The following is a 14,985-nucleotide window of genomic DNA, read 5'->3' on the forward strand; positions in this document are numbered from 1 at the left end:
TATAGACATCGACGTGATACTTTCCATGTTTTCGGTGGTCTCTTATACATTTAATATCCTTCTTTTCTTTCTTCTTCTTCTATTTGCTCCAACTTGCCTTCGTCTACTCTTTTCTTATTTTGGATTTATTCGATCTAGCTGGTTGATAGTGCTCCTACACGAACCCAAAAAACTGCCCTTAACCAATTCTCACGAAACGACTGGACACTACATCTATCTATCGAATTGAATAGCTCTCGGGCAATGCGAGATTTTACGTTACAGTTTTCAGACAAGTTCTCTTACCACAGGCAGAAATCATGGTACGTAGGAATTACAAACAGATGATCAAAAAGCGCCCAATATCACCACCATCTCATCGTTAATGTACAATTTCCTTAACTCTTAGTAATGAGAAATTATTGCCTGACATTACATCGTAGTCATGTTCTCAGTAACTCTCACGTTATACAGACATTAATCGTTAAATGAAACCCGATTACTCGCATCAGGTCAAAATGTTATGCGAAGTACCACTCGTAGCCACTGATGTCCCGCTGAATACTTGGCACTTGCATGCCTTGCAATGGGACGAGCTGCACGTACGATTTGTAGCATGTATCTGTAATATGCAGAGCCCCTTGGCCCTGTAGTTCTTTTCATTGACTTTCAAAAGGACATAGGCGTATAAGGCGGCATATTTTAAAAGGCATAGATAGATGTAAGCCTTCCAACATTTATTTTCCTAGTTGGCAGGGCAGTGTGGTTCATCAGCCCATGCATGCGTGCTACTACGTAGAGTAACTGCGTCAGTAAGCGGCTGTGCAGCCGTTCGCGGCAGGTACAACATACACGGTAATATACCGCTAAACACAGCACTACACTGTTACATGCACACTACACATATACTAACACACTACCAATCAACAAAAACCAACCGATAAAATGGGCACAATCTCTGACGAAAGTGAAATTTTCTCACCGAAATGACAACATATCGCATCCAAAATGAAATTTTCGGTACTTCTTAACATAACATTAACAGTTAAGAAACAATGGTCCAAGAAACTGGATTTTTTTGTCGTTTTCTCGATGTTCATGGATTTTGAAAACACATCCTCACGTAAAATAGAACTTTCGCGAGCCGATGTGGGCCGCCATTTTTTTCGGAAAGTGGATGTTTAATACCATCGAAAAAAAATGGGAAAAACACGAGAAAGACATCAACAACACCGCCAGAATTGCGATCTTGTTTGCGGCCAATGCATGTGCGCACGCTATTTTCACGTGCTTTCGCAATGGGAATTGGCGCTTATGCAATGTTCGCGAGACATGTGAAGGCGTTTCAGCTAAAGATCGCGGAGCACGCGCGTATTGCATAGGGATTGTATATCGTGCCGCAAGCAGAAATACTACGTCGCATATCGCCCTTATCGGCGAAAATTGTGCCGGGTTTTGCCCTGGTAAATCATGAAAACTGCGTTGGTCAATGGTTAATTTCTTTTACGAAATCAATTGCGTTAATGAATAATCTTGTCTATGATATATGAAATGGTTGAAAATAATTTGCCTGATTTGTTTACAAGTTGGAAAAACCCTTAACAATGCTTAAACTGCCGCAAATGGGATATTTTACTCTAGGTGTGACTGCGTGTGTGTGATCGTGATTTCTAATGTTATCGTTAGATTTCTATACAACATGACTTGAGGGAGCCCTTCTGCAGACTTGCTAGCTTGTAATGATACACTGTCACTAAATTACTAGTTCGGGATCTGGCTCAAAAGCATCCCTCCACTTCATGAGCATGGCTGGGGTGCTCACATGATTGGTGGGAGGCCCGGGCTGGGCCTTGGCCTTGGGGCGAGCTGCTCACGTAGAACACTTCGCCTACCCCCCTGTTCACTTCTTAACATGTATCATCGCACATCTGATACATAAATTGTTGCAAGTTCAGGCAGTGATATTTTGTCCCACGCACTTGTCCACTCTCCTCATTGAGAAGAAGAAGAAAAAGATTGTGTGCGCTTTTTGACAAAAATCAAGTTTTAATCGGCCGATGTGCAGCAACCCACCAAAACATGGGTGCCCGCGGGTTCGCTCACAATGGAGGACTGCCGCACTGATCCCACTCCAAATTTTCAGCATTTTTTTTTTTCCACGGCTCCTGCCTCTCCACGCATGACTTGGCCCCATGAAAGTAAAGTATCTGAGTCCCTGACATGATTTTACAAATATTCGTAAAGAGAAAAATGAAATCAAAACTAGATACAGTTGTACGCTAGAGATTTCTAACCTAGTGTAATCTTGTGCATATTGCTATTCCACACTGGTCAGTGGTGCGGTGGGTACCTCGGTACCAGGTATGATTGAGGGTACCACCTATCGTCACCCTAAGGATCTGTAGCTAGTTTATTCCAAAAGTATTAAACAAAGTCGCCAAATTTTTACCTCAAATATGCCATACATTGTAAATGCTGCAGTTTTGAATATTGTGACCGTCCCAGGGTGGTCCACAACTTGAAATTTGAGCATGTTGCAAGCTCAGAATCTGAGAATATTGCAGAAATTGAATATGCGCGGAGCGCACACAATGAGTACGTAGTACGCAATATTTTGCTGCTTATCTCTCTTTGTGCTGCTTACATTCAATGTTCTCTCTCATATTTTGCACAAAAATATCTAAGTACCAGGTAGTTTGATGTTTCTTATGTTATGCAAATATTTTACACATTTTTGAATACTTTTACTTTGAGCTTGTTGCAAATTCTTGAGGATGTTGCATAACATGTTGCTGGCTTTTGAGGATGTTGCACAAGAATTTTAGCATGTTGCAGCGACATGCTAAAACCCCTCGTGGACCACCCTGCGTCCTGTTGATTCTGAATCTCCGTGGGAAAATAACGCAATTTTAGTGGATGTGATTCATTTTCTTTGCGCAGCTAAAAAGGGTACCTTACGATCGGCACCCCCTCCCTCCATAGGTAATACATGTGAATTTCACAGTCATGCGTCATACTGAGCGGATGTGTAATTGAAACTGTTCAGTTTGGTTTGTGTAGTTTGTTTATGAGTTTGATTTCCGTTTCTTCGCTATTATTGTTTTCATAGCTAATGGCACTCAATCCCGCACGTACCTTGTCGTTCTATACGCAAACAGCCATGATACGCAGGGTGCCGATGTCAAGGTACCCTGCCGATAGGTGGTACCCTTACCATACTCCAAATTGTTGGCAAAGAAATCACATTGTAGGTATTATGGGTTCACTTTTGCACAAAGAAGATATGCACAGGCAAGCTGCGCATGCGCGATTCGCTACTGCCCTCGCTCGCGTAGCATGACGTCATTTGTCATTCATGAATCGGGAGCTACACCGAAGCTGCATCATCATTGCAGGGGTCGCACTTAACTTTTTTTTAACTAGCCAGGCGGACTACTTAGAATCAATTTTGACACTGAAGCAATATTTTGGCCAGCCAGACGGGACTAGTAACTTCAGAATTTTATGATTTTTAGCTAGTCCGACGTGATTTTTGGTGGCCAATGGCCAGCGGACCATCGCCAATTTCAAACCCTGCATTGGCTCTTTACCCCCGTCATTTACATATTTTCCCACAACGTTATAACAGAGTGTGCGACGATTTCCAGCGCGATTGGCCGAATAGTTTGATACCAAACTCGGCATTTTCACATCAAGTCTTCGATTTTTGGCAAAATATTTTCCTCCTTTGGTGTAACCATGTATTCAGCGAAGCTGTCTTTGTGTTTGAAATTTGATGAGTTATATTTTTACATGATTTTAAGGTATGAATTTGTGAAGTAGTTCGATGTGTTCGTTGGTGTGTGTGTATCAATACATGCGATTTGTATGGTAGCGACATGTACGGGTGTGGAGCGACACACATAAGAAGCTCAACACCACGATGCAAATTAGTCGCCATATTGTGTGGTTGGTGTAGCGTTGTGTACTGATGCGAGCTCTTCAGTCGAGCTCGCCGCCATAGCCGCTACATAACACGATGGCAAGCACGCATGTTGATTGCAGTGCATTGTGTACACCACACCAAACCGCGGAGTAGTGAATCTTGCACACCACGCCGTGCAGTGAAGCGGACAGCCGGGCGATCAGCCAATCAGCGGCCCTGCTATCTTTCTATCGCTGTCTATGGGCAATTGCCTGCGTGTTTTGCTGGGAATTCTGCTGTTTACTTGCCTTTGGGCGTCTTTCGTGCAAGCGTCCTGCTGTATCCAGCGCAGACAGCGCGCAAACTATGCGAGCGGTGGGATTTTCAGAACGAGCTTGCCTACGCACGTGAGGAGATTTCTGAACAAGGCGTTTTATTGCATGGCTTGCGTGTTGTCTGCGCTGGACATAGTGTTCTTGCTTCTGCTACTGTAACGCTTCTGGTATGGGACCCGTTGCTAGAAACTCGAAATGCGATCAAGTAACTTTACATCAAAAGCAAGTGTTTTTATGTTTTGCTGCTAGTTTTTCTGGAATCATAGAGAAGTCTGCAACATTTTTAAAATAAGCAGGTAACAACCTTACATCGTGTTACATCCCACTGGTTCCTTGTGCAAAATGATTGCAGAACACTAGGTCTATACCCCCTAGATTTGTTTGTGTCACCGCTTGGCTGTCAGGATGCCAGTTCATAGTGCTTTATACAATGTATATTAAAAATTTGAAGCACATGTTTTGTATTCTTGCATTTCAGCCCAAAGCAAAGAAAGTCAAGGGGAAGAAGGTCGCCCCGACCCCTTATGCAGCCAAGAAAGCTGCGCCGAAGAAGGTGGTCAACCCTCTCTTTGAGAAGAGGCCCAGGAACTTTGGCATTGGTAAGTGACAGCGAGGAGAAAGAACAGAGTCGAGATCCACATAAATGACAATACAATTAGGACACAAAATGTGTGAATGTGTCTGATCTGTTCACAGTGTAGTGAAGACTGCACCTTGTGCTCTAAAGTATGACTGGTGTTTACCATCATGTTATGAAGAGAAAATGGAATGGTATAGTTTTGGTTGAGATGGGGCTTCAGGTTTCATACTTGTTTGTGAGATAATGAGAAACCTGTGAAATATTAAAGCACATACAATTCTAAGAGGATTTCAAAGTTTATTTGATGAAAATTGGTTTTGAAATGGCTGACATATCAAAAAAACAGAGGTCGGAGCATTTGTCTTGCTTTGTTTTTGGATATCTCGGCCGTTTTAACACATATTTTCATTGAATAAACTTTGAATTCTTCTTAAAATTGTATGTTCTTTCATATTCCATATGAGGTTAAAATCTGAATCCCCCATCTCAACCACAAGTACTTGTGTACCTTAAATCCATAACTTATGAGGTGTGTCTGTCTCTTATGATCTTAGAAATGTCCTTACCACTCATTTTATTCTCTTTTCCTGCTCTACAGTGATGTTAAATTGAATTTCTTCACCTGATACAATGTGATGTTTAGAATCGAGCTTTTTAAAACTGAGTGGACTGCAGGATCCTAGTGTAACGAGTGGTAGACCAAACTGAAACAGACAGGTGCCCAAAATGTTGTAAACCAAGCATAAGCTGAAAGCATAACTGATGCAGTGTTCTATGAACTGAACGTAATCAATAAGTTGAGTAAATGATATGGCGCCCAGTCAATTGAGATGAGGATACATTGTATGTATAGTTTTACTTTGTTGGCACATTACTATATGATTGTATTAAAGTAAAAGGCCTACCATGAGTATAAGCCAACAAAATGTGGCTGAGCAAATATTCCCATGTCTTCTTTTTTTGCACCACATTTTCAAAACAGCTGAAAATATCTGCACTGAAAATATGACATGGTTGCAGCACTTTTTCTAAATGGGAAATTAATGCGAGCAACAATTTTTTCCTTGCTTTACTACGTTTTTGATGGACCCACCGCTTCTCTCCCACTCATTCCTCCACGTCTGCGTGTGTGCCAGGAAATGACATCCAGCCCAAGAGGGACCTGTCCCGCTTCGTCCTCTGGCCGAAGTACGTCCGCCTGCAGCGCCAGAGGGCTGTACTCTACCAACGCCTGAAGGTCCCCCCTGCAATCAACCAGTTCACCCAGGCTCTCGACAGACAGACTGGTATGTGCTCTTGGTCAACCATTGTTTTTCGGTCGTGATTTTGTTTTTGTTGTTTTTCTATCTATTGTCAAGCAGTTGGCTATAATTTTCTCCTAAATTGAGGAGTCAGATTTATGCATACATGGTCATATACTGCAGAATGTCATTATCTTGCTTACAGAGTCAATGATGTTGTCTTGAGTATTTGCTATATGAAATGTGATTTCAGCATAAACCACTCCTGAGACTCTGAATCTTTTGAAAAGCTTATTTCACATCCCCTTGTCCTCCTCCCCCCCCCCCCCAAAAAAAAAATGAAATAAAAAGAAATGCGAGATTTAACTCGTTTACAATTACCGACCCAACTATCAACAGTTGTTTTTTTTCTTTTCTTTCTTTTTGTCAGCCACCCAACTTTTCCGGCTGATGAACAAGTACAGGCCGGAGACCAAGCAAGACAAGAAGGCCAGGCTTCGGGCCCGTGCCGAAGACAGGGTCAAGGGTCGCGAGGAAGTCCCCACAAAGCGGGCACCCCGCATCATGTCGGGCGTCAACACCGTCACGTGCCTGGTGGAGAACAAGAAAGCCCAGCTTGTGGCCATTGCCCACGACGTGGAGCCCATTGAGGTAATTTCTGTGGCATGATACTTTCATGCTCTAGTCGACATCCATCACTTTCTTAATTTTGTACTTAACCCTTTTCATTAAGTTGTAATTGAGTGTTCCTACAAAATTTGAAAGAGTGGTAACAGACATGCAAGCCAAAGTTTCATGGGTGTGCATAGCTTCATGCTGTAGATCTTACACATTTGTATATAAATATTATGTGATTATGCTTTTTGAGTATGTACCGTAAAGTTTCGTGTATAAGACGCACTATTTTTTCGTCGGAAAACGTTGAAAATCGGGGGTGCGTCGTATACACGGGTACAGTCGAATCACGGAAAAAAATCTGTCATGTACACCCAATTTTATAAGGCCAACTTGGGGCCATGTATGCCCATCGACGTTTGGAAGGTAAGCAATCACTAGAACTTACGGATAAAAGAGCGATCTTTCAATCTGGACACACACAAAAGCTGCAAATACGAGATAAACTTACATCGGCCTTGTGCAGTAACGATGTATCAATCTGGCCATAGACAACAGCTGTAACACTATACAGCACTGCTGTATGCTACCGATGTCAGTCTACCAAGCTACCAACAGCCAACCTAGTAGCTGGAATACGCGATGTACAGGTATCATTACTAAATTACCGATACCGTAAAACTTATCAATGTACTAGTATCAATATGGCCATAGACAAAAGCTGTAAAATACGGAGTAGGATCGACACTATGTCACCGTAAATATGAACGATGTGTGAAGCATGCATGCATATCCATGTCGTTTGTTTGCTCTTCATTTCACGAGTGCAAGACCAGCTAGGATAGCATAGCTACATGCTGTAGCTAGCTAGCTAGCTAGCTAGCAAGCCTTTGGCAAAGGCAGCAGCTGCATGTTATGCAGAGAGGCTTTTGCAATGGACTCGCGTGCACACAGCGATCGGATCGAAGCGCGCTTGCCCGTTGCGCGCTGTGTGTGCAAGTCCATTGCTCTCTGTGTGCTTGTGCTGAAATTATAGCGAGCTGCCTTTTGCAAAAGGCTAGCACTGTGCATACAAGCATGGTACAAGAGACACACATGTTACTGGTAACAGTGCATGAGTGTAATTACCGTACGCACCGTACGTCTTGCCGTATGATCCCTCTGCTACACTTGTTGATGTTTTTCTTATTTTTCGTAATGAACCTTCCACTCTGACATGCGTCAATATGCGAGACACCCTCTGCTATGTATGACAGCAAAGATCGTACTGTTACTCATGAGTATGATATGCATGACACATATACCACGATTGAAAGGCGAAACAAATAGCTAGTGAGTACCGAGACAAGTCTCGCATTTTGTGTCTTCCATATTTTGTTGATATCCGATGAATACCGTTAAAAGAAAATATAAAAGGAAACGAAAAATAGAGCAAATACATGCTGCATTCTAGGGAAATATTGAGCTGAAATAATATGTAGGACACACGCAATATTTGCGTGGACATTTTCGTGTTGTTTTTTTTTTATAATTTTAGGTCCGAAATTAGGGGTGCGTCTTATACACGGGTGCGTCTTATACACGGAACTTTACGGTATGTAAAAAAAAAGTAATACATTCAAAATGAAAAAAAAAAAAGTGAATGGCGTTGTACAAGTCGTACAAGGCTAAAGAAGACTTGTTTGATGTTTAGACTTAGAAAGACATGCCAATGAGGTACAGTGCCCTCCCATTATAATGAACGCCGTTTTCGCTTTTATAACAAAATTCAGGTTACAACAAAGAAAACATTCAGGCCGCAAGAATATCTGTGCCATGTTTATTATTCATTTGTTCCGTTGTAACGAAATTTCGATATCAGTGGAAAAGTGAGCAAAGAAAATGGATAACGAAAGAAAACTGCAGGTCCTGAGGACTTTGTTATAACAGGAGTCCACTGTATCTACATACATGGCTGTGATTTCTGGGCCTGTAAGAAAGGTTTATACAGGTATTTACACATTTGAAGACTTCTCCAAAGGGATATGTGTCATCGACTGGGGAAAGATGATCCATCAAGCCTTTTTCACAGTTTAATCAGATAATTTAGTTTCACTTCTGATTGCTGTGATTGTAGCATCCTAATGAGGACTGTATTCTGATCGAATTACATGTACATACAACAATGTGCCTATCTGAATACACATCATGGAGGAATATCACGATGCAGTTATAATCGTTGCTGATAATATTGTTGTAATCACCATCTTTGTAACTGTTTTGTTGGTATGGTTTTCAGTTGGTTTAAAATTGCATGAGAAATGATAAGATGGGGTATTGGCTTGAAATGGATGGTTACTTGCATTGTACGTACTGTATTTCTTTCCAATCAGGAAGTTAAAGGGATGGTACAGTATTGGTGGAGATGAGAATTGGGCTTTTAACTTTTTGCGAGATGCCAAGAAAACACTTATGAAATAGTACAGAGTATACTATTTTAAGAGGAATTCAAAGTTTTTATTTGATGAAAATCGGGTTTGGAATTTTTTGGGGGTTTTTTTGTTTTGTTTTTTATTGTTGCATATTCCACATTTCAACAAATACATAAAACATAAACATCACAATACAAAAACCTGGATGAATTGTCAAGTACAGCTTATAAGACAATAAAACATGTGAAATATGAGGAATCTACATAGAAGCATTGCTTGTAGGGTGTAGATTCCCAGATGCGGATGTGAGATTATTTCTTACTTGGTTATGTAATTTAAGGAATGACAATTTGTGAATTGGAGAAATATAAACGCCAAAAAGTAAAAAGAAAAAGAAAAAACAAAGAAAACAATGTCCGCGGCACAGACTTCTTGAGAGTTGCGTGATCACCCGAGCGAGGTACAAGTCAGATGCAGTGTACAATAGCAGAGATACCAAATGTGTACAAAGGAATTTCAGGAGATAATACAGAAATCATGAGCGAGGCACATGTTACATAATCGATAATGTCAGTAATGTGAAGTATGAACAGAGAATGTTGAGAGGATTGAAGAATAGCTATAGATATGAATTCAGAAAAACTAGTTTAAGTTTATGCTTAAATGAATAAAGAGACTGAGATTGGAATGACTGAAACATCCAAAAACAAAAACAAAGTAAATCAAAGCAGTTGTAATAAATGGTGGGTCCCACACTTTATTAGAATCGCTCTGTTTTGGATATCTCAGCCATTTCAAAACCAATTTTCGTCAAGTAAACGTTGAATTCCTCATAGAATTACATGCTCTTTCATATTTCATAAGAGGTTTCTCCTCATCTCACCAAAAAATGTTAGAAACCTGAAATTAGGTCTCAGCCAAAACTATACCATTCCTTTAAGATGGGAACTTCTGAAATTCCAGGTAGTGCACTCTTTCTGCAGTGATGTGATGAATTTCTTCACCTGAAAAGCTTCATGTAGATTACAAAATCGAGCTTTTTAAAACTGAGCAGAAAGATGTGGCAAGAATTCTTGGCCTGGTGCGCCATGTAGCCAGGTAGCTTGGAAGCCTTACTCAGTGCAGGTTTTAGTGCTGATTTCAGCGTATGTCATGACAAAGAAACTAACCTGTCTGATTTGGTTGTGTTTTGTTCTTTTTCCCCTACCAATCCAATGTTTGCCCTCTTCAGATTGTGCTGTTTCTTCCTGCGCTGTGCCGAAAGATGGGCGTGCCATATTGCATCGTCAAGGGCAAGTCCCGCTTGGGCCAGGTCGTGCACCGCAAGACGGCGGCATGCCTCGCTTTCACCCAGGTCAACCCAGAGGACAAGAGCGCCCTCTCAAAGCTGGTAGACGCTGTCAGGACCAACTACAATGACAGATTTGAGGAGGTATGTGCGAACATTTTACGGAATCGTGTCTTGTTTGTTTGCTTGTTTTTCCCCTCATGTTTCACACAGAGCAAGAGTCCCAATGAAAATTACTGATATTTGTTAAATAGGTCTGAAAGCAATTCTAATGGGAAAGAGGGAGCAGAAAATGCAAAAAAAACCAGATAAATAAAGATTATTCAGCCTGAAATCTGTGCATGTTTCATCCTCGAAATTCATAAGTCACCTTCCATCATCAAATTTTTCATCAATATATTACCATGAAAAACTTGTGAGAAAATGTGCTTCTGAAGGGTATGCTCAGAGGAAAAGTAAGTCAATACTTGGTTGTCGCCAACTAGGGTGGTATCATCGCTACAAGGATCAGTCTAACTTGCTTGAAAATGATTCTCCCATCCTCACAATCCCTTCCCGTTGTTCTCTCCCCGTCACTCCCAGATCCGTCGTCACTGGGGCGGAGGTCAGGTGGGCAGCAAGAGCCAGGCCCGCATCACCAAGCTGGAGAAGGCTAAGGCCAAGGAACTGGAAGCCAGGGCCTAGACTGAGATGCCCCTCCCTAAACTCGGCATCAGACTTGTGTGATCTCAACACATTACACCACCACACACAGACCCTGTATCTTCTCTTTATTTGTTAACAAGACAGACACCCACAGACTGAGACAGCCTTCCCTTCTCCAGGGTTGGTGTTCTTCATCTTGCCTTTTTCTCCCCCATGATGACCAGGTAGTGACTCCTAATGGTTGACCAGGGTCCTCGACACTTTATTTCAGAAACTTCAAACACCCGTTTTCAAAGACCTATGGCATGATTGTAAAATCACATCTCTGCTTTCATAGCAACCAATAAAATATACTGAAAGACTAATGATGGAGCATCAGGTGTACTCTCTTTCTGCAAGTTTGGAGTCCAGTGTTAGTCATGCCCTGTGCCACATAGATTCAGTGTGGAAGTGTGTATGTGTTGTTTGCCTTAGTGTTGTTGATGGGATGTTTTGTTTTTGAAGTTAAACGTCTCGAGACTGATGGATACAGTTGAAATGAGAAGTATGTGGGTTCGTGCATGTAGTACAGTGCACTCCTGTTATAACGAACACTGTTATAACAAAATTCCAGGTCACAAAATTATTGGCTCTGTTTTTCTTATTGTTTATTTGTTCAGTTATAACGAAATTTCGATATAACGAAAGAAAACTGCCGGTCCCAAGGACTTCGTTATAATGGGTGTCCACTGTATCCAATTGTTTAGAACTTCTATCATTTTTTCAAAGAGCACCAGTGTGACAACTTGTTAATGTTAATTTTCTTCTTTGAATTTTGCACATGTATCTATGACAGGGAAAGAGGAGATGGGAAAGTGAAATAAGTCATGTCTTAAATTGTTCAGTCACTATAAAATCACCATCATCGCATTGGGAATACGAGTGTAGCTTGTGAAGCAGTGCGCCGTATAGTATGATTTGACAGGGTTGCAAAGAGAGTGTGCATGCTGTGAGACTGGGTCGCAATGAGAGTTTGCGTGCTGTGAGACTGTATGAGGAAGAGCTCGTTTAGTGGAAAGCTGTGATGCAATTGTAATGACTCGAAATGCCTCCATTACTTCTTTAGTTGTCATTTGTGGCAAGTCTCTTCAGTCACTTTAATGAAAAAGAGGAAGTGATACTGTTAACTGATTAAGAAGAGACTGTTTTTAATAGCATTTGAGACTGTGATAGAAATTAATTTGGTCTTTTTATTTGCTCTTTATTTGGTACTTTCTCCAGAAGAACAATCATCAAACACAAAACATGTACAGTATATATCACTATTATATATTGATGGATTGACTGTATGGTGCAAAAAAAGGGGGGGGGGGGGCCTGAGCTGAGCCAAAAAAAAAAAAAAAAAAAATGTTTGAAGTTATGTAGATTTGAGCTTCTGACATTCCCATGTTCTATCAGTCCATTTGTTTCCATACAAAAAGAGGGTTGTTTTTTGTTGTTTTTTTCCAGATTGAAATGCACACATGGCTTCATGCAAATACAATTCGAATGATTCTGACAAAAGTAGGAATACATACCTATTATGTAAGCAAGACATACCTGATCACACAATTCTAGTAACAGTGTTCCAAAAACTGCACAAACATTAGTTTCCCATTCATTTTAAAATCCCAAACTTTAAAATTACTATGTAGAAGAATTGCTCTTTCAGAAAATGCTCAATAAGAAATTAATAAAGATAGGCTGTTACATATTTCATACATTGTATTTTGAGTCCTCACGTAAAATCAGGTTGTGTGACTTTTTTTGGTTGTGTGATCCATGGTCACCAATACTGCTGAGGAGTCCTGTTAATGCATATGAAGAGGTTTGGTAAACTGTCCCTCTCCTCTTCAGTTCCGTTTCTGTTGTTTCAATCTAAAGTGCAAGATTTTAGTTCATTTCGCTAGAAGGAAACAACCAAAATGTAACGTAAACAAGGAAAGCAAAATTAGACGTGTGAAAAAGAGATTGAATTACTCTGTGTGGTACATTAACTTTTTGAGTGGAAAAGCAATCATGATATTACATCCAAACATATTATCTTGTAATTTCAGTCACACCCAATATAAGTGTTCGTGGAAAATAAAGTGTGTATTTGAAGAACTTGCTTCCAAAAGGCACTAAAGCCATCATTTATTATCGATGGATTTTAGTGCCTTTTGGTCGAAAGGTCTTTAATTTTGTCTGTGTTTAGTTCTATTTAGAAAAGGCGTGCATCAGAAAAGGGGGATTCTACGCTGTCCCAAGCTGTTGCCAGGGGTCATACCGTTCCACGCTGGTTAAAGAGCTGGTGTAATTCTGTTGCTAATGGCAACCAGCTGTTGTGTGTTACTTGTTTTGTGCGACCTTTGTAGCTTCTTTGATATGTCATACTTACGAGTGTGGCTCTTATGCCAATTTGCCAACTTAAAGATTTCATTCAAACCTGTGTAATGATCGAGACTTGCCAGCAACTAATGCAAGCCAGCAGAATGAATAAAACAATTTCTGAGTATACAGGGGCAGATCCAGGAATTCTGTAAAGGGGGAGGCAACTGATATTTCTGGTGCCACTTCCGGGTTTCATGTGTGTGTGTGTGTGTGTGTGTGTGTGTGTGTGTGTGTGTGTCTGATGCATTGGGCCTATATACATTGTATGTACATATCTATAGGTATGACTTTATATCATGCAATGTATTTGGAGATGGGTCTTTTGTTGAAATGTGACTGCATTGTCTCTCTGAGGTGTAATGGTATACAGCTCCATTGTTGAGCAGCATACCGTATTGATGTTGATATCTGAGCACTGAACAGTGGGAATGTGGATTTGTGGAATATCAATTGTGACATATGATAATGTCATACACGCTGCTTGTCAAATTGCCGAGATGGAATTACAATAATGAATACCATTTATATTCGATTGTCTGCTATTAGCAGTACTGCTGTAGGGTGACATAATGCTCTTATACTTATAATGTCTCCATTAGTTCTTTAGTTGTCATTTGTGGCGAGTCTCTTCAGTCACTTTCATGAAAAAGAGGAAGTGATACTGATTAAGAAGAGACTGCTTTTAATAGCATTTGAGACTGTGATAGAAATTAATTTGGTCTTGGTATTTGCTCTTTATTTGGTACTTTCTCAAGAAGAACAATCATCAAACATAACAGACATACATGAACAGTATATCACTAAAATGTATTGATTGATTGTATGGTGCAAAAAAAAGTGTTGTGGGGGGGGGGGGTCCTGAGCTGAGCAAAAAAAAATTGTTTGAAGTTATGTAGATTTGAGCTTCTGACATTCCCATGTTCTATCAGTCCATTTGTTTCCATACAAAAAGAGGGTTGTTTTTTGTAGTTGTTTTTTTTTTCAGATTGAAATGCACACATGGCTTCATGTAAATACAATTCGAATGATTCTGACAAACTAGGAATACATACCTATGACATAAGCAAGACATACCTGATCACACTATTCTAGAAGAACACTGTTCCAAAAACTGCACAAACATTAGTTTCCCATTCATTTTAAAATCCCAAACTTGAAGATTACTATGTAGAAGAATTGTTCTTTCAGAAAATGTTCAATAAAAAAATAAATAAAGATTGGCTGTTACATACATTGTATTTCATACATTGTATTTTGAGTCCTCATGTAAAATCAGGTTGTGTGACTTTTTTTTGGTTTTGTGATCCATGGTCACCAATACATGTACTGCTGAGGAGTCATCATATGTTAATGCATACGAAGAGGTTTGGTAAACTATCCCTCTCCTCTTCAGTTCCGTTTCTGTTGTTTCAATCTAAAGTGCAAGATTTTAGTTCATTTCGCTAGAAGGAAACAACCAAAATGTAACGTGAACAAAGAAAGCAAAATTAGACATGTGAAAAAGAGATTGAATTACTCTGTGTGGTACATAATATGTAACTTTTTGAGTGGAAAAGCAATCATGATATTATATCCAAACATATTATCTGGTAATTT

General features: G+C 40.2%; 1 protein-coding gene and 2 non-coding genes across 3 annotated transcripts; all 3 read left to right on the forward strand.

Annotated features, from left to right (window-relative positions):
- The first annotated feature begins 284 nt into the window (after positions 1 to 284).
- Positions 285 to 11,363, forward strand: LOC139742609 (large ribosomal subunit protein eL8-like). Its single transcript, XM_071653138.1, has 6 exons — positions 285 to 302; positions 4,697 to 4,817; positions 5,935 to 6,084; positions 6,470 to 6,690; positions 10,297 to 10,497; positions 10,936 to 11,363. The coding sequence occupies exons 1-6, from the start codon at positions 300 to 302 to the stop codon at positions 11,035 to 11,037; spliced, it is 798 nt and encodes a 265-aa protein (XP_071509239.1). The 5' UTR covers positions 285 to 299; the 3' UTR covers positions 11,038 to 11,363.
- Positions 5,391 to 5,467, forward strand: LOC139743348 (small nucleolar RNA SNORD36). The gene has a single exon (XR_011711752.1). It is a non-coding gene; the product is annotated as a small nucleolar RNA SNORD36 (small nucleolar RNA).
- On the forward strand, positions 10,043 to 10,120 carry LOC139743342 (small nucleolar RNA SNORD36). The gene has a single exon (XR_011711750.1). It is a non-coding gene; the product is annotated as a small nucleolar RNA SNORD36 (small nucleolar RNA).
- Positions 11,364 to 14,985: the final 3,622 nt, after the last annotated feature.

The sequence above is a fragment of the Diadema antillarum genome, unplaced genomic scaffold, assembly GCF_040938485.1.
Source record: "Diadema antillarum isolate AM-2024a unplaced genomic scaffold, OU_Dant_1.0 scf00000033, whole genome shotgun sequence".
NCBI classification, from domain to species: Eukaryota; Metazoa; Echinodermata; class Echinoidea; order Diadematoida; family Diadematidae; genus Diadema; species Diadema antillarum.